The 22,334-nt window shown below is 39.1% G+C and overlaps 1 protein-coding gene and 1 long non-coding RNA gene across 2 annotated transcripts; one reads left to right on the top strand and one right to left on the bottom strand.

The window, feature by feature from the left end:
• Positions 1 to 192: 192 nt before the first annotated feature.
• On the top strand, positions 193 to 14,517 carry LOC125781254 (uncharacterized). The gene is made up of 2 exons (XR_007424475.1): positions 193 to 358; positions 14,241 to 14,517. It is a non-coding gene; the product is annotated as an uncharacterized LOC125781254 (long non-coding RNA).
• On the bottom strand, positions 4,182 to 20,296 carry med1 (mediator complex subunit 1). Its single transcript, XM_007237305.4, has 16 exons — positions 20,173 to 20,296; positions 18,027 to 18,133; positions 17,844 to 17,922; positions 16,738 to 16,792; positions 14,279 to 14,411; positions 14,111 to 14,139; positions 13,726 to 13,797; positions 13,221 to 13,295; positions 12,952 to 13,115; positions 11,985 to 12,096; positions 11,252 to 11,376; positions 10,982 to 11,106; positions 9,899 to 10,100; positions 9,555 to 9,650; positions 8,868 to 8,973; positions 4,182 to 8,750 (listed from the first exon to the last, which is right to left on the bottom strand). Exons 1-16 carry the CDS (start codon positions 20,273 to 20,275, stop codon positions 4,931 to 4,933), a joined length of 5,403 nt encoding a protein of 1,800 aa, XP_007237367.3. The 5' UTR covers positions 20,276 to 20,296; the 3' UTR covers positions 4,182 to 4,930.
• Positions 20,297 to 22,334: the final 2,038 nt, after the last annotated feature.

Raw genomic sequence — 22,334 nt, 5'->3', positions numbered from 1 at the left:
GCAGTATAAAACTGGGTTTCCAGTTGTTTTCTCACACTGTAGTTCACATGTGGCTTGTGTGGGACAACGTCATGTCCGTGTGGCGCTGATTGGCTACCGCCTAGCGAAATTCGCTTCTCATTTGCATAAAGTAGAAAATATCTCAACTTTTTGCTGCTTGCACCGCCTTGCTCGCCCCACTACCGCTCCCAGAGTGCTCTGCGCGACACTGCCGCCGTTCTCCATAGAAAACAGTGGGAGGCGGAGCGAAAAACGATTCGTGCCGCTGCAGTGTGAACGTACCTTGAGGAGGAGAATACAGGCAGAGGGAGCAGTGTCCAGGTTCCCTGTGCGACAGATGTCTCCAGAAGCTGATATGGTATAAAAATCACATCAATATCAAAGCTCATTTGAAAGCATATATTATGATAAATATATTATTATGCCAAAAAGATTTCTGTTATGAACAACATATTTCTGAACGAAACACACAGTACTGTGCAAAAGTTTTAGGTTATGTTTTACTGTATTCATGTTTATAGCATCTGTTTAAATCATATGTTGTGCTTTTTCCTGGTAAAACACTCATATTGATGAGAATAAATGGATTAGTGTAATTTACTTTGATGCCTAAAACATTTCCACAGTACTGTAAATCAGGGACGTGCACAGGAATCTTGAACTTTTTTTTTCTAGTGAAGCGTGCTGCGTGCATTGACAGTATATCTTCACTGGACCAAGCCATCCCGCTGATTTCAGCTGAGCCAGGTGAGGCCAATCGTGTCACTTCCTGGTCGGCTTCTCGTGGGGCGTTAACCGGGAAAGTGAGAGATTGCGCAGGCGCCAGCATGAAGCGAATCTTCCGCGTGCCGTTCAAACAACCGTACTGTTTATAGGAGCTGCACAGAACTATTCCCTCCACAGTGAGAAAAGCTCCATTCCGTCCCAGAATGGGGCTTTTATTGAATTAACAGCAGATAAAACTAGAATTACTGATATCCAATATTAGTCCACAGATTTACTGAAGAATATTCATAGTTTGTCTATATAACAAGCATTTAGAAACTCAGTAATAAGAATAATAAATGTGTAATATAAATTACAGTTATATCTATACATTATAATTCTCTTAGTCTATCTTACTTCTATTTACTACTCTCTTACTATCTACAATGTATTATAAATGTTAGTAGTAGTATTTGCATAATAAGAGGTTACTTTGACCCTGCTCTAATTCAATCAGCTCTGTACTTTTAAATTAAGAGGAGCAACTTCTCCAAACATTACAGCACGGTATTTTGGGTCGCTGTCTTTTTACGTCATCGTTAGCGTAGTTGTATAAAAATGTTATTTTCTAAAGCTATAACCAGATTATTAATCTTATGGATCAAATGGCAGAAAATACGTTCTTTGTAAAAAGAACACGGGCCGTGTCATAATTGAAAACGGCTTGGAATACATTTATTGTTAGTTCAAAGACACCCCGAAATGAATGGAAGTGAATGGACAGCTTTGCTCAAATGGTCCTCTCATCCCTCAGCAGCACACTTCCGGTGGCATGTTTTGGAAGGGAAAAGCTGGGGGCCTCCGCTACGCCCGTGCCCCTCCCTTTTGCTCTTGGAAGGGCAATATCAGCAAAAGGGCAGTTGCCCAAACACATTGGGCCATAGCGTCCGCATGTCACTGCTGTATATTATACATGTGGTTCGAATTAATCAAATACTAAAAGTGTCTGCCAAAACACATATTTTTTTTCAACAAACTTAGCATACTGTGTTATATTTAATGGTTTGGAGTTATATAATTCATAGACTGTCCTGCATCATTTTGTAGTCCTTGTATGCCCATATTTGTTACTGGAACTCACTTCTGTTACTCCTGTTACTTTTTATGTTTTGAGTAACAGGAATGAAAGTAACAGGAATTAGTTTTTATCATAGAATTAGCAATAACATGAAAAATAGCTAAATGATGGCTATGCTAATAGCATGACTAAATATACAGAAAAACAGAAGAGCCAACTGATGGAACTTCCTGTTGTAGATGTGACTTACAGAATGTTCCGAAGGTTTCAGATGGTTTGAATGTGTTATGGTAACAGGACTAAGTGAAACTCAGGGACACTAAAATGTGTACTTTAACTTAATTATTATGGAAAAATTAAGCATAGATGGGATTTGGAAAACAATGCAAAAAATACATTCATGAAGGATTTTAATAATAACATTTCATGGTAAAGTTTATAGTTAGAGAGTTGGGACAGTGTTCTAAGTAGTTTTTATTAATGTATTTAATTACATGTCTTACTTTTGCAATTAGGTCAATGTACAAGACACTATGCTTAGTAATAAAACGTATTTTAAAGTTCATTTGTGTGACAATTTATACTTGTCAGAAAATTTACTTCTCTGTGTCTAAAGAACAGATACACACCAAGGCGAGGCGCAGCTGCAAGGAGCCTCCTGTGCTGCTTGTTTTATCATTTTTCTGCTGTAACACTCCAGCCCTCCTCAGTCAGGGCAGTTAGTTGATTAGTTGGATCAGGTGTGCTGTAAACCAGAACCAGCTTTACACTCTTGGAGAAGTCATTATAGAACCCAAAGTTATTCAACAGAAACCATCGTAGCACCTTTATGTTTCAGTTAACCTCTGATCCCAAAAGCACAACTAGATGTGTCCCCTTTAATCCAGTGACTGATAGCTACTAACTCACCTTTATTACCACTGGACTACCTGATTATAAACAGGTTTTATTATTCACCCATTTTTATATTTTTAGCCTCAGTAGAAATGAAATAGAAAAGAACACGATCTTGCTGACACGTACGCACCAGAAGTGTTCAGCACAAAGCCATCCTAAAAATAAAATCTCACTATAAAATGTCAGCCCTCGTCCTGTGTGGAGCAGCTGTGTTAAAATAGATCATTTTATACGCTTTGAACAAAGGCAGTAAAAATCTAAGCAAACATGAAGGAACCAGAAGAGCTCTAAAAACAGGCATGTGTGATAAAGTAAAAATAGCATCTTCACAAACATCTTCACATCTGCGTCAGATACATCAATACAAACAGCTCCCAAAAATAACAATAATTTAGTTTTAACAATCATCCACTGAAGGGTCTCTCTGGTTCTCATGGATCTCCAGAACTCTTTGACCTCAGAACCTCAGAACTGAAACATAGGGGTATACCAGAGGTTCCTGAGGAGCAGAGCTTCTACAGAACTGCATACAAATAAGCCATTTGAGCCCCTTTACTGACAAACCCAAAAGCCCATGGTGATCTCCCTTTAAACGCTGTGATCTTATTTACAGGAATGTAGGTGTTGTTGGGGGTTAGTACTGGAGATAAAACTAGCTCCTTTTGAAGGTGTATTTCTTCTTCTACAGCTCCCTTCAAACATTTTTTGGCCCTCTTCAGAGGACCAATTAATCTTATATTAGTGTTAATACAGAGTTGTTTTAGAAATATAATAATATAAGCAAAATAACAGGCAAAAAAGGTGGGAGAAAAAGGGCAAAACCAATATTAAGGAACAACAACAAAAGAGAGCAGAACAGCTACAAAAAATAAATATATATTTTGGGGTTGGTATGTGGAGAAAAGAAAGAAAAAGCGATAGAAAAAGAGAGGAAACAAAGATAAGTATATTCCCAATCTATGTGTGTAGTGTGTATAGGAATATTCGGGTAGCCGTGCTAGATGTATGGGATGGTTGCTGGAATAATGGTTGGGTTAGAGGTGTGTTGATGTTTGTTCATGTGTGAGTTTTCACATTGATTGATGAAGTTTTCCCTTGATTTCCAGTTTGTGAGGATTAATATTATTTTTTACTTATTTTAACAATTCTAATGCTTTAAATAAATATTTGCTTTCCAAAGAACATTTGTTACATCCTGATTTTAACCTTACATATTTACAGTAACAGGCTCTCAATCACAATAAGAAAAACATGAATGAGCCACTCAGTTAATTAATAATAACTGATATTATAACACCATTAATAAATAATAAACAATAAAACCTGCTCAGAGATATCTACAATCTCACAACTCCATAGTACTGTTTCCCCAGGACCTGCTTCAGCACAGCCACTGGAACACTGCATTCACTGTGAGGTCCGATTTTTGTCTCGTGATATAACAGCGACACCTTCTGGTGAAACATGTTCAGTAAAGGACAAGCAAAAAATTTAAAGACAATTTTGTTGGCATTAAGAAGTTTATTTAAAGCCTGTAAAATTCCTGCATATTTACATTAAAAGGAAAATGATCTAAATGCATAATGTTTTTAAAAGCAGAAGCTACATGTAAAATTACACAGTTAAATAAACATGATGAAATGAACAAAAATGTAATAAAATATAAAAGTTTAAGGCAATTAGGCCCAATACTATAAAAGAAATCGTTTAAACAGTTGGAGAGCATTTTGAGGGAGAAGGCAACTTCTTTTCAGTTCATCTTTTAAAAAATACAGTATACTCTCTTCTTTAGATAACATCCCTTTAAAAAATGCTAGTTCTAACACCATGAGAACTAGACACTACAAATCATTTCCTTACTTTTAGACAGACATTATAACAGGGCTGAAATTCACAGTGTACCTTTTCTCTAAGCTCATGTTAGGGCATTCATTTGAATTAAAGTCCATAAAATGAAATACTGTCTAAAGTTTTATAATAATATTGACAGCACATCACATTTTCCATTTGTTTTAAATCTGTCCTTCTATTTTAGAGTATTGAATAACTCATTTTTAGTTAAAAAAAACTGTCCAGTTTCTCTGAAACAGACCTTGGACATGACATCTTTGTAAAAAGTGGCATGTGTAACATTATAAATCTTCTCAGAGTCGCAGAAATACCACATTTTCAAAAAAAAAAAAAAAAAAACTAGAACACGACGAGGGTACATGTTAAGCACTGCGGTAACAGTGTTGTCTATTTGAAAGGTTACAAATTGCCAGTCAGGGCAGAATCCATCAGATCATCATCCTCTGTGTGCATATACATAGGAGAACTAGGTCGCGGCGGGCGCTCAGACCCAAGCATAGACATGGAGGTTTCTGAAGAAGACATGGGGGATCTGGACCAACTATCTGCCTTCATTGGGTGAGAAGAGGGAGCACAGGACATGGCTGACTTTTTCTTCTCCTTCTCTCGATCCCTCTCTCTGTCTCTGTCTCGATCCCTGTCCCTGTCTCGTTCCCGGTCTTTCTGCTTCTTCTTCTCCTTTTTGTGTTTCTTGTGTTTCTCGCCCAAGCTGACGGACATGGAGCTCATGTAGTCTTGCGGCGGCTGGATCGGCCGCATGGCCTGATCGTCGTCAGAGCTCGGACTATTCTGATGAGACTTCTCTGCAACTGAACTGCTACCAGATTCGCTTTCACTGTCCTGGTTCAAAGGAGTGTACCCTGGGGAGCGACTGTGGCTTGGGGAACTACGATCATGTTTTGGGGTTGAACCACTAAAAAGAGGTGATGCTTTTAGACCTGAATGCTGGGACCGCATAGAGCCTTCTCCTGCCCCTTCCCCGGGCTTCTGGAGGGTTACTTTGGACTTGATGCTTGGAGAACCTCCGTCTGACTTGCTGATGATAATCTTAGCAACACCGGTACTGCTCACTCCACCAGACTTCTGGTCCATCAGCTTCTTGTCGCTCGAGCTGCCCCCCGAAACGGACACTTTGGATTTGCTTTCTTTTTCTGACTTGTCCCGCTTGTTTAGGTACTCGCCTCCCTGGGAGGAGATTCCTTGCTTGGAAGACGCATGGCCGATATTTTGCGGTACCCCCCCACCACTACCGGAACTGTTGCCATTGCCGCCACCTCCTCCACCCTCGCCTTCCTCCCCTCCGATCCCACCACTGCCAACACTCTTCAACTTGTCTATGACTGCTATCAACGAAGGCTTCTTGTTTCTACTCGGGGACTTGCCCTTGGCATTAGGATTGTTCCCACCGCCACCTCCTCCTCCACCACCTCCTCCGCCTCCTCCACTACCTGAACCCCCCCCATACTGGGCCTGGCCACTAGAGGAAAAAGACATGGAGCCTGAAGAAGAGGAAGAGCTAGCAGATGAGTTGGATGACGAGGAAGAGCCAGAGGAAGACCCACTTCCTAACTGTTTTTGAGAACTCATCCCACCACTAGAAGAGGACTTGGACCCCCCTAAACTCCCACTTCCAGAACCAATTGGAGACTTAGCTTTTGAAGACGGCGGTGTCCCAGGAACCTGACCCTGCTGATGTTTCAATGGGGAAGAAAGTTTGTCAGAATTACCAGAGCGAGAGTGTGAAGGAGAGATGTTGGGCTTAATATTTGGGTTCATCATAGATCCAGGTGGCTTGCCTCCTTGGGGTTTTATTTTATTCCCAGACACTCCACCACTACTTCCACCACTACCTGACCCCGACATGCCGTGCTTGGTGACTGGAGAAGAGCCTGGTTTACCCGAGCCCATGCCCAAGGATGAGCTTTTTGACTGAGAAGACATGCCACTCCCACCTCCTCCTGTACTAGTTGGCTTTGAACTGTTGCCTTGTCCCATGGAGCCTTCCATCTTACTGCTCTTGATCTTTCCAGAGGACGAGGAGTGGGAATGGTGACTTTTACTGCTACTTGTGCCACTGGCACCACCAGAACTTCCACCTGTTGAGCTGCTTGATGTATAACCCCCATGAGAAGACGTTTTCCCTCCTGTTCTGGGGATCTGTATTGTGATTTTAGGTATAGGGGGAGTGGCACCGCCTGGTGGAGTCTGAGAACGACCTGAGCTTCCTGGTGATTTGGATCCTCCTCCACTTATTGACCCTCCTGAACTGGCACTTCCACTGGGAGGTGTATAGGGTCGACCCCCTGAGCTGTGTGAGGGAGACTTGCCGTCAGGATCTAGCTTCTTACGCTTGGGTGGTTTTTCTTTTGATTTTCCTTCACTAGAAGGAGTACGGCTACGCTTCATCTGTTTCCCTTCAGAAGAACCTGACCCTCCCATCCCCATCCCAGAGTTCCCTCCTCCATTATCTTCCTTCGGCCTCATCTGCTGCTGTTTCATTTTTACTTCACTACTTTTAAAGTCACTGCCCACTCCTCCCATGCTCATCATGAGTGGACTTTGCCCACCAACTCCATGAGTTGGATGTGGATCTCCCATATCTGGTGCTGGTCCTAGAAGTGGCTTTCCTCCTCCACTACTGCCACCGAATACCAAGCCAATGTCAAAAGGGTCCTTTAACGAGGCATCAGGCGTATTTCGGCCATGAGAGGTGGGATTTTGAGGGGTGCCTGAAGGAGTGTTCTGTTGACTTCCCCCACTGAAGCCCTTGACGAGGTCGAGATCTGGATCTGGACTAGGTGAACTGTCCTCAAAGTAGCTCTGTGAAAAGGTTCCCTGTCCAGAAAGCAGTTCTGGATTAAAGTCTGTGTCTGGAAAAAAGTTACTTGAAGATGCATCACTATTAGGTGTTGCTGCAGTAGTGGCCTCTGCTATTAGATCTGCTGGATCAGCAAAAGGGTTTTCGTTGCTGTTGGCATTAAACAAGTCAGAATCAAATACTGTGCTACCCTGACCTGAACTGGAAGAGTCCCGTAATGGAGTGCCCAAGGAACCTCCCTCTTCCCCACCCATGTGATGCTGCCCATGGCTGCCACTGCTTCCTTTGGTGGCCTGGTCTGGAATATCAGAAAGAATATCATTAATGTCAGGCCCAATACTGTCTGAGCTAGAGAGGCGTACCATTCGCTGTAAAGGACCTGGCTGGGACTGGGCTTGTGTCTGAGCTTGGACATGTGACTGAGAGTGATACGACATTCCAGGACCTGAGGGTGGTGTCCCACATTGGCTGGGGGCCGGCGTGATACTGTGGGGAGTGTCTAGTCCATCGCCTGGTAGATTGACATCGAAGATAGGATTTTGAGAGGCATCCACATCCATGGAAAAGAGCTCGCGGTGAAAGTCATCTTCAGTAGGGTGGTGCGTATGATGATGCTGTTGAGACATACCTCCCATCTGCTGTTGCTGTGATTGCTTCATCCCCATACCTCCTGCTCCCATCATGCCTTTGTCTGTTGCCCTTGGACGCTTCTTCTTGCCCTTTGGACCTCCTGCTGAACAAGGCTGACCTTGGCTGTCTGTTCGAGGAGACCCAGAGGAGTTTTGCCTCTCCAGGGGGCTACTACCATACAGCGCAGCAAAGTCCTGTGAGGGGTTGTCCTTTAACAAGTTCATCAACATTGGATGGTTTTTGGTGTTGCTGGCTGGTGATGTGGTCGGGGGAGGTGTCTGGTGCGGCTGTGATCCTGCAGAAGCCTGGGGAGTGGGACTGGACCCCACACTTCCAGTTATCTGCAACAGGCTGGTCAATATTGGGTTCTGAGTCACTTTGCTGAAGTCATCTGAACCATGGCTGTGCTGTGACGGCTGCTGCTGCATCTGCTGTTGTTGATTTCCCACTGGTCCAATACTCTCCACACTGACCTGGCGGCCCATGTTATACATTGAGGTGATTGGGCCTTGGAATGCTCCAACTGCACCTATGCCCCCAGCACCGCTGCCTCCTGTAGGAGTAGCACCTCCAACACTAGGGAGGCCCAAGGGATTGTTCCCATCAGGCCCTGGGCCCATTCCCATATAACCTGGGCTGCCTGTTGGAGGCAAGTTCTTCTTGACCATTATCTCCACAGTTTCAGCTATCAGGGACAAAGCCGGAGTGTCTGCCTGAATGGTCTCTGCCTTACGTCGGATAGCTCGCATCGTCACAGGAATGGACATGCATCTGGAAAAAAACAAAAAACAAAACAGGTGTTAACAAGGAAAGCCACAATCTCTGTCATTTTTTTAACGAAATAAAGCAAATAAAAAAAAAAAAATGTAGTCACCGTAGTAGTCTTACCTCTGAACCACCTTCGTAATGAATTCATCTGTACAGATCAAAGCATCCGAAAGGCCTTTGTACAGCTTACAGGCCACCTGCCTAGAGTCAATCACTTCCATTACCACTGAGATGGAGGGGAAAGAGAGGTAGAGGTAGAGAATAAAAAATTATTTCATAGAGTGAAATAAATTTTGATTGTCAATTATTTGTACTTCTCCTTGTCTTATAATCAATTATTTATATATTTTAGTATTAACATCTTGATACTGTATGGACACTTTAAAATACTGATTTAAAAAAAAGAAATTAAATGTCTTGCAATTTTTCTGATAAAATGAAGTAATGGTGATTTAAGTTATCACTTAAAAAAAGTTTCCCTTCATTTTAAGCATCTATCAAAGTATGTACACTTTCCTATGAGAAAATTAACACAAACATAAATTACTGGTATGAGGACAGGTACTCTTATCATAATCAAAACCAGGATGCGCTTCCAACACAAGGAAAAGTTACAGGTTATAAAAAATAAATAAATAATAATAATTACTTTCAGAACAGCTTATGCTCTGTATTTTGAATGCATTTCTGCAGTAAATTTGTGTACTATAGTATTAGACAGTTCTAAATTATCAACCGGGGGCACCACTTCTACTTTTGTAAATCTGAGAGTTAAGAGAAACAGAGTGGAGTTTAATAGGTTCTCACCACAAACAAGGGACTCATTCACAGGATGCTGGAAGGAAACACTGAAACTGGAGTCTGTGAGTGGACACACCTCAAACTGCAGCAGCCCAGGAGTATCTACACAAAAAAAATAGAATTATATTACACTAGCACATAAATGACTTATATACACAGACCTGATATATATATAAAAACTTTTTTACAAATACTGAAAATAATGAAATTACATCATTCAAATGTTTAATTGCTTTGTTTACTGTATTCTGTTTTAAAATGAGTGTTCAATTGAGTGGTTTAAGTGCTGCATCATATTTGCTGTAAAAGGTAACACACCCTAAATAAGTTCCTCAGGGATGAACACCTACCTTCCTTTATGAACGTCTTTTTCACACAGCTGCCGATCAGTGTATTGTAAGCTGCCTGGTGTCGTATAATTTCCAGTAAAGGGGGTACGTGGGCAGGGTGTCTGAAGGGTATTTTGGATACGAGCGCTCCCTGAAGCGATCTGCCATCTTGCACAGGGGCATCTCCATTCAGAAAGTAACAATGCTGCTGCCCTGGCAGTGCCTTAGAAAGCACAGAAACATAATAATAATAATTAAATACAAGTCAAGTCAAGTCAAGTCAAGTAGTTTTATTGTCAATACTGCATATGTACAGGACATACAGAGAATTTAACTTACGTTACCCTCCTTCCCAAATTACAGCAAGTAGAGAAATATATAATATAAAAGAATGGGAGACACTATATGTACAATACAATAAGGACACAGTAGACATACGTGAGACAGATAACAATAGTGCAATAATGATTGGGGGTGAAAATAAGATATATAATATAAAAGAATGGGAGACACTCTATGTACAATACACAAATAGACATACTTAAGACAGAAGACAATAGTGCAATAGTGATGGGGGGTGATTGAGATGGGATGACAGTACAAGTATAAACAGTAGTGCAAATGGTATAATAATAGCTTAAGGCTGGTAAAGTGCATAAAGTTCTTAAAGTTCACAGTTTATGGGGAGTTAAAGTGTATAATGCAGTGTGAGTATAGGCAGTAGTGCAGGTATGGGGTGTGTAGTGCATGTCCGTTTTGAAAAGTTCCAGTACTGTGTGTGTTTAAGAGTTACAGTGTAAAAAGTAACCACGCAAATAAATGCATACCACCTGCATTGTAAGAGCTGTTATACTTAAGAGCCACAATAATAGAACTCACTTATAAAGAAACTAATGAGTTTGTTAAAATGGATCGATCAATGCAAATGTCTACTTTATAACTGATGAAAAATATTTTAGGAAACGATAATTACTTTTAGACATTGCCCTGCCCTAATCCAGTAAACCAAGGATGCTCCAGTTTCTGTCTAGTTTCAGTCACAAAAGATTCACAGTGATTACAAACCCAGAATTCACTGGTTTCACATACAAGACTTAAACGTACCGCATAGAAGCGCATAGACCGGCCTGAAGCTGGAGGACTGGCTCCCTCTTCTTCACCGAGTTGGCTTTTAATGATGAGATCATAAAGTGACGACAACGTAGGGGCAGATTCAAACACAGAAATACCTTTAAAAGAATTGAGAAGAGAAAAAAAAAACACAGGAATTTATACTTTTTAAACTGAAAGCTAGTGATGCAGTAAGAAAAATATCTAATTGTCCTGTTTGTTCACTTGACAACCTGTCCAAAATCACTTTTTTTGTATTCCTACCTGTCACATTTCCCATTTTCTGAATGAAAGACAATGAGAAAGGCATGGGGCAGTTCATCTTCAGAAAGAAACATGCAGGCAGGTCCACACAGTTTGAGTTTGTCACTGGAGAAAATGTTGGTGTCCTGAAATTGATAGAAAACAGTTTTACAATTTTTAAATGTTCTATTCTATTCTATATCTTGCAGCGATCTCATGCAGTGGAAAATGAAAATGTTTAAAGTAACAGTAGTTGATCTTAAACGTATAATAGAAATATGTCAAGGTGCTGAGCGTCACGGTGTACACGCACTTTAATACCTATATTTAAAACCTCAGGAACAATCCCACTTTAAAGGGTATCAGAGTAACACCACACTGCTGCTGTTTCAGTTTTTAGAGGAATGCAGGTAAAATAAGTTGGCTGTGTGTTTGAGGGAGGCTCCAGTAAGAGGAGGTTGAGTTGGAGAAGAGATGTGGATGATCCGCTCGCTTACACGTTTGCACTTTATGTTTGTTTATTGTTTCATGTTGCACCAGAATTCTGAGGAAGGTAATTTCGTTACACTGTGTACCTGCATGAGTTGACCTGATCACCAATATTGTTAATAAACAAACGCCTGCAATATGATAACCATGCACATTTATAGTGTGTCATATTGTGAAAAGAGTTACTGCTGCATCCCTAAACTGAAGTTTCAAAACATTTATATATAAAAAAAAAAGAAAAAAAAAGAAGAAGATTAGTACTTACCCCTTGTTATCTACTGGATGTGATCCCATGATAAGAGGAGCAATGGGAAGCTTGTACACGGCTGATGTTCCCTCCACAGTCACAGACACACTCACTCCCAGCGAATGAGGTACTGCACCAAGAAAATAATCAACCACAGGAAGCATCACACAGCCAGTTTTTCATACTGTCCATCAATCAGGTGAATGTTGCGCCTAAAAGTCTGTAAACTAGGGTTGTATCTCCTGAGTCAACTAATCATATGCAGCTTTCTTGGTCATCTAAGATCCTAATTTATTTACCTAGTAGTTTATTATCATCACCTCCCCCAAATAAGTTTGATGTACGTTTCATATGTCTCACTCAGTTAAATATATTTGCCAAAAATTAAATATTGGCTTTCAAATAGGTACAGAAAAAAGCTTACCAAAATACAAATAGTAGAAATAATGGAAAAAAATGCAAACAGGCTAAACATAACTGGAAATACATTATTACCCACATAATGGTCTGTTTTTAACTCATTCAATAATGTGCAGTGTTTAGTTTTGAGATTTTGCAGTAAACAATTCATTTACAGCTTTTAAAAAGGATTCCATGTAAATTAAATGTTAATTCAGGAAATTACATTTACCTACCTCACTTCTCTAAAGGTGTATAGTAAAAATGTTCTCAATTACACTTCCCCTGTGTCTTCAAAATGTAAACTTAATTTTTAAATGCAAGCTAATGTAATAAATATTTCCCGTCTATTTTATTACTGCTATTTTTATTACAATTGGTTTATTAATCACAAAAAATTTACACAGTCTCAATGGCAGCTGACATTTACAACGTTTTCACTGGACAGCAGCAATATAAAACAATATTAAGCCCTTTATTTAACTACAGTTACAGTTAGCTACAGTTCACTAAATATAAACCTCCAGTTCTGCTTAAGAGATCGATAGAGTGATAGTGAATCGATAGAGATCGATTGATTACTCACTGTTTGAATCTGTGAAACTGAGCTGAGTCCCAGAGCCCTCCTCGAAGATGTCATACGGAGAGACGTAACACTGCAGGGACAGGAGATTACCACCACTCCTCAAAGTCAGCAGACCAACACTACCGTGCAGTATAGTCTCCACAGTGTTAGCACTGGTAGCCAACCTGAAGCCAATACAGATTTACACATAAGTATATTAGTATTGAATATAGTGAACCACATATTATACATTCTTTATTGAGACAGACGGACAGAGTAGCACTGCATACCTGAACATGTGCATCATCTTTGTGAGGTCCATCTCAATAGACTGGAGAGCGAGGTACATCTTTGTCTTCAGTTTACTTGAAGAGAAAAAAGAGCAAAAGAGGTAAAGGTGATTTCCAAGATGAATGCAGATGGAGGATGTTTAACAGGATAAAGGGGGTATATTACAGAAGAGTTTTGCAATCAATCAAACGAGCATGACTGATTATTGATCCCAAATGCATCAAAATTAGTCAAGACATGTTCAGCATCTAAAGTTTAGCTTCTGTAGTTTAAATCAGGAGATGCTAGGCTAATATCGGCAACAAACAATGGACTCTATATATACACATCCAAAAATCCTCAACCCACTTAGTCTAAATCAGAGGTTTTCAACAAAATGAATTAGTCTGGAATTGAATAATTTCAGCACAGAAAGAGAATGTAATCTCAGAAAACCATCTCTAGATATGAATAAATGTTGAATGATGTGGATTTTTGCTGAAATATTCCAATTAATAAACTCACTTGTCTCCAGGAAGCTTGTACAGGTTCACCAGACCCTTAAGATGTTTGGAGAATTCATCAAAATTTTTCTCTCTGTAAATAAATGCCACAAAGTGGGTTATGAGTGATTTGGCAACACTAAAACATCACAATAGTTAAAAACAGTGTTTTGTTTCTGAGGTATGCAACAAAGAAATACAAAAAATATGCATATAATCATGTCATGTGGTGTTTTCACACAAGAGAGAACTTAATCTACAATGATGTAGTGCCAACATCCATCAACTAATAATAAATGTAAATTAATAAAATTGTACGACCTATAAAAAGAATTAATATAGTTCAGATCATGAACATGTGACATGCAATTATTTGCCAAACTTGAGTCTAGGTTAGGTCTGCTTACCTGAGGTGCTGTATCAGCTCTGGACAACTCTACAGAAAAGGAAAAACTTTGTTTAAAATAACAGCAAATAAATAAATAACTATACAAATAAACCCATCTGTCATTTTTTATTCTGCCTGTGCCGTTCCAGACTGTATGCCTGAACATCTGTGTGAGCATCTCTCTCACCGCGGGGTTTTCACCGTGATGGGCCACTTTAACGTCCACCAGCTGTCCGCTGCTGTCCAGCTGCACCTCAACATAGAACATGTCGGAGGTGATATAGCACTCCGTTTCTGAAGGGCTGAGGTGAGAGCCTAACCTGCAGGGGGAGAAGAATACAGCCGGACATTTAACCCTACAGGCCATGAAATGTCTCATTATACCAGAAAATGTTTTGTTAAATAAACAAATATATGCAGTAGAAAGATTATAATTTTTTCAAGTTATTGTTGGGACAGTCAAATTCTTTAAATCCTTTTTGTTGCTGTGATCTGATTTTGCCCCACTCACTTTCGTGATTTGTTTCTTCTGCTTTTGTGTTGGAATTTCATATCAACAGGTTTATGACAGTATAGTATTTAAAGTGATACCAGTCTGAAAAAAATGCCCCTCATTTGTGCTCTACTGTCTCTATTAAGGCATATTGTTTTTGGACCCCGGAACAATAAATAATAAACAATAAATTGAGAATTACAATGAGTGACATTCTATTTAGATTTTTTGTTTTTACATAGCAACTTAACTTTTTTATTTGTAAACGGACAGCACCATGTAAAATGATGTATAAGCTATTGTTTTCTTTAAGCAGATTTTATATACAAATATATTACTAAAATACAGTTAGATATTAACTATCAATTAACTTGTTTTAGTGGTACAAAAACTGATACTGTTTTGTTTTATTACAGTGGTATGAAAAAGTTTGGGCACCCCAAATAATTTTCATATTTTTTTCTTTATAAATCATTGGTTGTTCAGGACAGAAATTTCAGCTAAATATATCATACAGCAGACGAACACAGTGATATTTAAGAAGTAAAATGAAGTTTATAGGATTTACAGAAAGTGTGGGATAATTCTTTACACAAAATTAAGCAGGTGCAGAAATTTGGGCACACTAAAGAAAAATGACATCAATATTTAGTAGATCCTCCTTTTGCAGAAATAACAGCCTCTAAACTCTAAAGCTAAAGCTTCCAATGAGAGCCTGGCTTCTGGTTGAAGGTATTTTGGATCATTCTTCTTTACAAAACATCTCCAGTTCAGTCAGGTTTAATGGTTTCTGATCATAAACAGCCCACTTTAAATCACACCACAGATTAATAATAATATTCAGGTCTGGAGACTGAGATGATCATTCCAGAACATTGTTCTTGTTCCTCTGCATGAAAGCTTTAGTAGATTTTGAGCAGCGTTTAGTGTTTAGGGTCGTTGTCTTGTGGAAGTATCCAGCCCCGGCTAAAGTTCAACTTTATCACTGATTCTTGAACATTGTTGAACATAACTGAACTCTTTGTTTCAGTTTTATTTAATAAAAAACAAAAAACAATAACAATGTGATATTTTTTTAGTGTTTGCAATGTTAATTAATCTAAATGAATACATTGTATTTTATTATGTCACAGCTGCTAAGTTATTGAACATATCTGCACAAAAATAAATACTTCTCTGTTGCAGCAACCAAGCTTTATGGCCATGTTACTAAAAAAACAAGTTTTGAGGAAAAAAAAAAAGTTTTCTTTTTTTTTTTTGCCGACTTTTCTAAGTCAGGAAGTGTTTCAATGTGCTCTTCAGTCAGTCCAATGCATCTAGGACTGTAGATAATGCCTATTAGTCTTTAAATAAATCAGCAGGTCTGTCAGAAAGACGCTTTGCTAAGTTGGAGGTGTTTGCTTCTTTGGTCTGTACAGTTTTAAAGCATGGTTTGTAGACCGGTTTTGATGTGTCCACGGGGTTGCCTGACTGAAGTTTATGCAAAATAATTCCATACTTTGTTTTGTGTGGGTACTTTTTCTACAAGGACGGTCGCAAAATTGCTCGTATTAGCAGCCATGCTCCTCACAGTGAAAACTGACAGGTAAAAATCTCTGAAATAGCTTTTTCCATTCTTCTCCTAAACCACGATGTTGAACAATCTTTATTTTCAGGTCATTTGAGAGTTTAGTTTTGAAGCGTCCATGTTGCCACATATCAGAGAAGGTGCGAAGAGGAGAAAAACATTGGCTGATTAACCCTTTCTCATAACTGGATTCACATGTGTATGAAGGTCAAGGATCAATGAGCTTACCAAACTAATTTTGTGTTCCAATAATTAGTGCTAAGTTATTCAAATCAATCAAACAACAAGGGTGCCCAAATTATGCACCTGCCTAATTCCTATAAACTTCATCTCACTTCTCAAATATCAATGTGTTCATCTGTTATATGATATGTTTAACTAAAATTGCTGATCTGAACAACCAAAGATTTATAAATTAAAAAATCATGAAAATTATCAGGGGTGCCCAAAGCTTTTCATACCACTGTATAAGTTGCAATTTAAACTAAGCAAATCAAAATATGCTTTTTTGCCCAGCCCTGTTCTACCTCTAAAGTTTAATGAAGAGTATTTAAAGAGAATGAACAAACAAACAGCATAAACGTACATGTTCTGCCGAGCGATGGACTCCAGACGGTCGGTCATCGAGGCCAGCGAGGACACTGTTCAAGCATAAAGTAAGAGTGGATTAAGAGAAGAACACATGAATATAATGTGAGGAATTCCCAAAAAATCTCCAAAGATTCATTTTAAACATGCACTGTGTACATATATTACTGTGCAAAAATGTTTAGCACCTGTATAAATTATTTATTATTTAGTTTACCAGGGTTCATACACTTTTTAACCAATACATTTCATTGATTTTTTTCATGACTTGTCCATGCCTTCAAGGCAAATTTTCATGACCATGAGTTTTTAAAACATCAGTGCAGACATAGACAATAAAATCAACTAGGCCTAAAATGAATCCGCTAAAAATGCTGAAACAATTCTTAATAATAAAATGTGTCAGGTCCTGAAAGCTCCATTGTGTAGAGCTAAATTACTGAATTAACTCTAGCTGTGTATTTTTAGCTCAAAATAGATTTTCTTTATCAATAAACTGAAACACAAAGATTTTTAGACCAAACTTCCATGACTTTTCCAAAACTTATCCAAGCCTGGAAATTGGTATTTTTAAATTCCAAGACTTTTCCAGGTTTTTCATGACCGTATGAACCCTGGTTTACTTGCTCAGTGAAAAACTTAAAAACAAATAACCTTCATACAAACAGTGGTTTTATATCACAGTGTTCATTAAAACATCTCCACAGCTCTCCATGCAATATTTAGAATTCTCATCATATCAGCAGCTGGTTTAGTAAAATCAGAGTGTGCTGATGGTAAATCAGCTGCTGGTGGAACTGAACACATCCACTGGGACGCTGGCTGGGGTTGACCAGGAGAACCAGGAGGAATCAGGGACCCAACTTTGCTGTTTAGACTTCCTCACAATATCTCCACTAATTTCTTCAGAATAAGAAATTCTGGTTACTTTTAACTGCATTTATGTTTACCTGCATCTGATCTAATGTTTTTACAGCAAACACTCTCCTAATGTTTAAATAAATAATTTTAAATGATTAATATAGAGGATTAGAAACTAAAAAAGCACAGATCTGTATTTAAAAATTACATTTGTTTGAGTTGTGATAACCAGTAAAGCTTTACCTTTTAGTGCCTTCTGTAGTGTCTCCAAACAGCTGAGCAGAAGCTGGTGTCCGGCTGAATTCATCACCCCACGCTTTTCCTGAGCACAAACAGAAACAGTGTTAAAAAACAAACAGAGACTGTATTAAATGCTCAGTTACTCCCACCACTACAGTCCCTTTAGCCCCTTTGCTCTGCTCTCACCATGGCCTGTCTAACGATCTTGCTGGTCTCCTGCCAGGGCCGAGCGGCATTGTGCTTGGCGTGTAATCTCTCCAACAGGGCGGACACCCGAGTCTGCTTCTCTGCCTCTGAGGGGACAGACAAAACACAACAAAACAAAAATTAACAGTAAACAAAACGCCCTTGACCTGTTGTCAAATTTTTGCAAGTAAAATTATAACAATTAAATCACAGCAACTAAAATCATATCATTTAGACTATACAAGCTATACAATGTTGAAAATGTACAAAACGTGTTCCTATCTCTCCTCAGCTATCGGTACAAGGCTGACAGTCAGTATTTGATAACCCACTACATAAGAACACAGGCAACATTCTTTTCTGGAAATCATTGTTTTGGCCCCAGACATTGTATCCAGAGTGAGCGGTTCAATCAACAAATGCAGATTAAAGATGCATCATGCAAAAAAATAAGACAAATACGGGAAAATATTCACAATTCAAAAATTTGCCTTTCATAAAATATGGGTCTATGAGATTTGCAAATTTTTTTTTTAGTATCATTGTCAATTGCAACACTTTTTCTGCCAAATTTGGAGATCTAATTACCCAAACCACTCATTAGGACTCCCAATATCACTGGTAATCCCCTCAACAGTGAAGACCAATGTGGTGGCACGCATGTGCTGCTGACCCACATCACCATGGGGAGACATCATGGGCAGGGGCAAACATCATGTGGTGAGAGAATGCTATCTACCCACCCACAGAGAGCATGTCCCAACAAAAAACAAACAATTTTAAAGGCCTTAATGAATTTGCCTTAAGTCACACTCACATCAATCCCTGTTATAGGTGAAAAGGTTGATCGGCTGTGTATCAGTATCGGATGACTTGAGCTCCACAGTGCAGTTCTGTATAGTGATTCACAGACTTTGAGCTGAGCTAATGTTATGTTAGATTATTGTTATTATTAGAATTATAACTTATTTATATATTTCTACGATACTAAGATATTTCTAAGATATGCCCCTAAACCACTGATAGGGCCATCTCAAATTCCTGTAATATTATTCTACAGACCACATGAAATCCACATGCTTCTTTCACACTCAGATGATGCTTCTGTATCTCTCAATATGTCCTGAAATTATAGTTGCATAGTGGAAAAAATTACACTATTTTTGTTGTTCTGCAATGTTTATTGTGATATTCAACTAATTTTAACAGATTTCTCCAGAAGTCAAATATTGAATTAAATGTTAAAATCATAATAATGCAATCCACGTATCCACTGATGAAGTAAAATTAATGATACTGGACAGATGGAAAATAAGAAGTGTGTTCATTTTTCTTTCATATTAAGCAGTAAAAAGTAAAAAAAACTGACAATAAACAGGATACTGATACTGCTACTTCTTGTCATTACATATGTAGGATGGGTCTCGCTATCCTTCACACTGATTGGTGTGAAAATTGATGTCAGTTTGGCGAGTTGTCTTTCCATCATGTTTCCAAGTCCCTTTCAAGTGAAGGTGCATCCCACAGCAGAACTCAGAAATTAGATTCCACTCAGACTTAATTGTATTTCTGTTTATATATAAGGTGTCAAAATATTGATTAAGGTGGCTGTAATGATGGGACAGATTTGTGAAGCTGGGTCCCAGTAAAAACACACTTACGAAGCTATTCATGGCCCATATTCACCAGTAACCCACCTGAACCATGTTCCACCTATTGGACCCTGTTGACCGGGTATCTAAACTTCAAACCTGCGCTGTTCTGTTAGTTGGGTATTTAGCAACCTATAGCTAACTAATCAGCGAATCACTTTTAACAGTTTCTCTTTTAAAATACTATATGTCCTTTTATACAGACACCTTGCCATAACCCTATATATAACTCCCACATCTGGAATCCTTATAATAAGTAACATTATTATACAGAATTTATTAAATAGGCTGCCCTGCTCTTCAATTCATAACAGCAACAGATAATGCTAATGCTACTGCTAACACTAATGCTGGTATAGCTTGCTCTGTTTGTTAGCTAGCTAGCTAAGCTAGGCTATGTGGGTAAAAGACCCAGCTCAGTTCGGCTGGTAAAGCGCGGTAGATAGAGATACGCTGGTTAATCCGGCGGGTGAAAGTGATCCGCACACACGTACCGGTTCCCTCCTCCACCCTGAGCCGCTCCGCGGGCCCTGGGACCGCGGCGGTGTTTGCAGGCTCCGCGGCGGGGCTGCAGCCGGCTAACGGCACCGCCGCCATCTTCGCTCCCTCACGGCCGGTGTGACGCAGCGAGGGCGCCTGAGTTTGGGTCTGTCCCAAATCTCACAGTAAAAGTGCTGGGCTGTGTTCCAAACCTCCCACTAAGCTCTAAATTCAGGCTTTAGGGGTTTACAGGGAAAAAGCAGAGATATTCTTCTGTGTAAAACCCGAATTACCCACCTTCTTTAATGCAAATGTTAAATCAAAGCTTTCTGTCTGAAGTGTTTAACTCTATTAAAAAATAACATTTACTTAACATTGTGAATTAGGTTTTTTCCCCCAATGATGCGCATTATATGGAGGAGATAAACATGCTGAAAGGAATAAAAGTTCATCATATTTGTATATTTTTATATATTTAATACAGTAAACACACTTCCATATTAGAGCAGGTCATATTGCTAGTATATTCTAGAGGAGGTCTGAAACTGAACACAGAAGACCAAAACAGAAGAGGCCAGTTCAGTCCTTCAGTTAAAGAATTTTCGCTGTGGCTGCAAAAAGGCAGAATAGAGGAAGAAGAGAGTGTAACTGAGCGAGAGACCGATTGATTGATTAATGAGAATTTACTCATTGGCGCAAGCTACGAGATAATAAATTGTTTGGTTACCAGATACAGATCTGGCCAGCTTCTTGTTGGAGGAACGATTTATTTTGTTACGCTGTGTTATATAATCTAGTCTAGCTTGCCTCCTAAAGTTTTTACATTATTTCATGATGTTGTGGTCCAGATTTGGGTAATTAGGGCATAGATATTGCACATATTTTGATCCAGATTAGAATTTTTACTGATACTTTGTTTAAGTTTTACTATGTGTAATGTTTTATTTAGTGCTTCTGTGTAGTCATGTAATCATATTCTGTTTCATCATAGCTGTAGACACTGAATGTCTTGGTTGAGTCATCTTTTTTACCAATAAAGAAAACCTGTCATGCAAAATGACACAGACAAATTATCGCTACAGTTCAGATAGCTCTCTTGTGTTGGAGATGTACTGGCTCTGTGTCATTTCACTCTTAAACAGAAGCAAAAGAATGGAGAGGCTCAACCCTTACCTGGACATGAGTTACACTCTGCAACTGTAGGGGGAGCCCATGAACAAAAATATTAATCTTATCCAGTGCCCATTTAACACTGGAAATGAGTTTTTTAACAATGTAATTTGTTTCGTACCGTCAAATACAGTTTATCTCATTAAGAAAGCACCGTATCTCTATTTCTGTAGTAGAAAGGGAAACTTTGGCACAGCTAGTCTAGTAGGGGTGTTTTAGAAAGCTCTGCATAAAGGTTCCCTTTTCTACTGGAAGGGCAGAAGGGCATCCATATATGGCACTATGACACATTATCAATCATTCTAGGCCAATCGTTAGCCATCTAACATTTATTCACATTGATTTGCAGTGAATGTGAATATAAAGAGAAACCTTTTAGACAGGAGAATTCATTTCAGACAAACCAAGTCTCCCTGAAGCTGCGGGAGTCTCCCGCATTTCGGTAGTGGCTCCCTGATACCCGCGAGTCACATATAATCTCCCGGAATTCAGAACGAGTGCCCCAAACGCGCACTGCACACAAACACGCACACAGGCGACAGACTTTTTTTCTCTAATCGCGTGTGGGAGAGAGAGAAAACAGAGAGGCTTCTGATTGGCCTGTTCTCTGCAAAGAGTCTGTGAGACAGCCAATCAGTTTTTTTTAACCTCCCTGAAATCAACTTTTGCAACTTGGGATGTCTGTCATTTAATCTTTGAAACAATGAATGCATAAGAAAACCATCTTTTGCAATATTGAATATGTAAGAAAAAACATATAATATTTGAAACGATAAAGCCAGGTTCTGTACCCATAACCCTTTAACAGTATTTGTAAGTTCATATCAAATGAGTTTGAGGTCAGTCTGGATACTGTAGAACTACTGTATCGCTTGCTTATTGAAAGTGCTTTATGTTATAACAGTTTGGTTTGGGACTGATGAGATTAGTAAAAAACTGGTAGGAGAAAGTCAACAACAGTACTTAAAGAAAGGCAATACAATTTAGAAAAGGATACACTTCACCC

The sequence above is a fragment of the Astyanax mexicanus genome, chromosome 15, assembly GCF_023375975.1.
Source record: "Astyanax mexicanus isolate ESR-SI-001 chromosome 15, AstMex3_surface, whole genome shotgun sequence".
In the NCBI taxonomy this organism is placed as follows: domain Eukaryota; kingdom Metazoa; phylum Chordata; class Actinopteri; order Characiformes; family Acestrorhamphidae; genus Astyanax; species Astyanax mexicanus.
This window is presented reverse-complemented; position numbering and strand designations above follow the sequence as displayed.

What these genes read in the sequence shown, in the direction of transcription:
- med1 (XM_007237305.4), bottom strand. Translation starts at nt 20,275, where the DNA reads ATGGCGGCGGTGCCGTTAGCCGGCTGCAGCCCCGCCGCGGAGCCTGCA. An exon ending in ACTACAGAAGGCACTAAAAG is followed by an intron (nt 16,793 to 17,843) that starts GTAAAGCTTTAC and finishes ATGCTTGAACAG; the next exon opens with TGTCCTCGCTGGCCTCGATG. An exon ending in AAGATGATGCACATGTTCAG is followed by an intron (nt 13,116 to 13,220) that starts GTATGCAGTGCT and finishes TATTGGCTTCAG; the next exon opens with GTTGGCTACCAGTGCTAACA.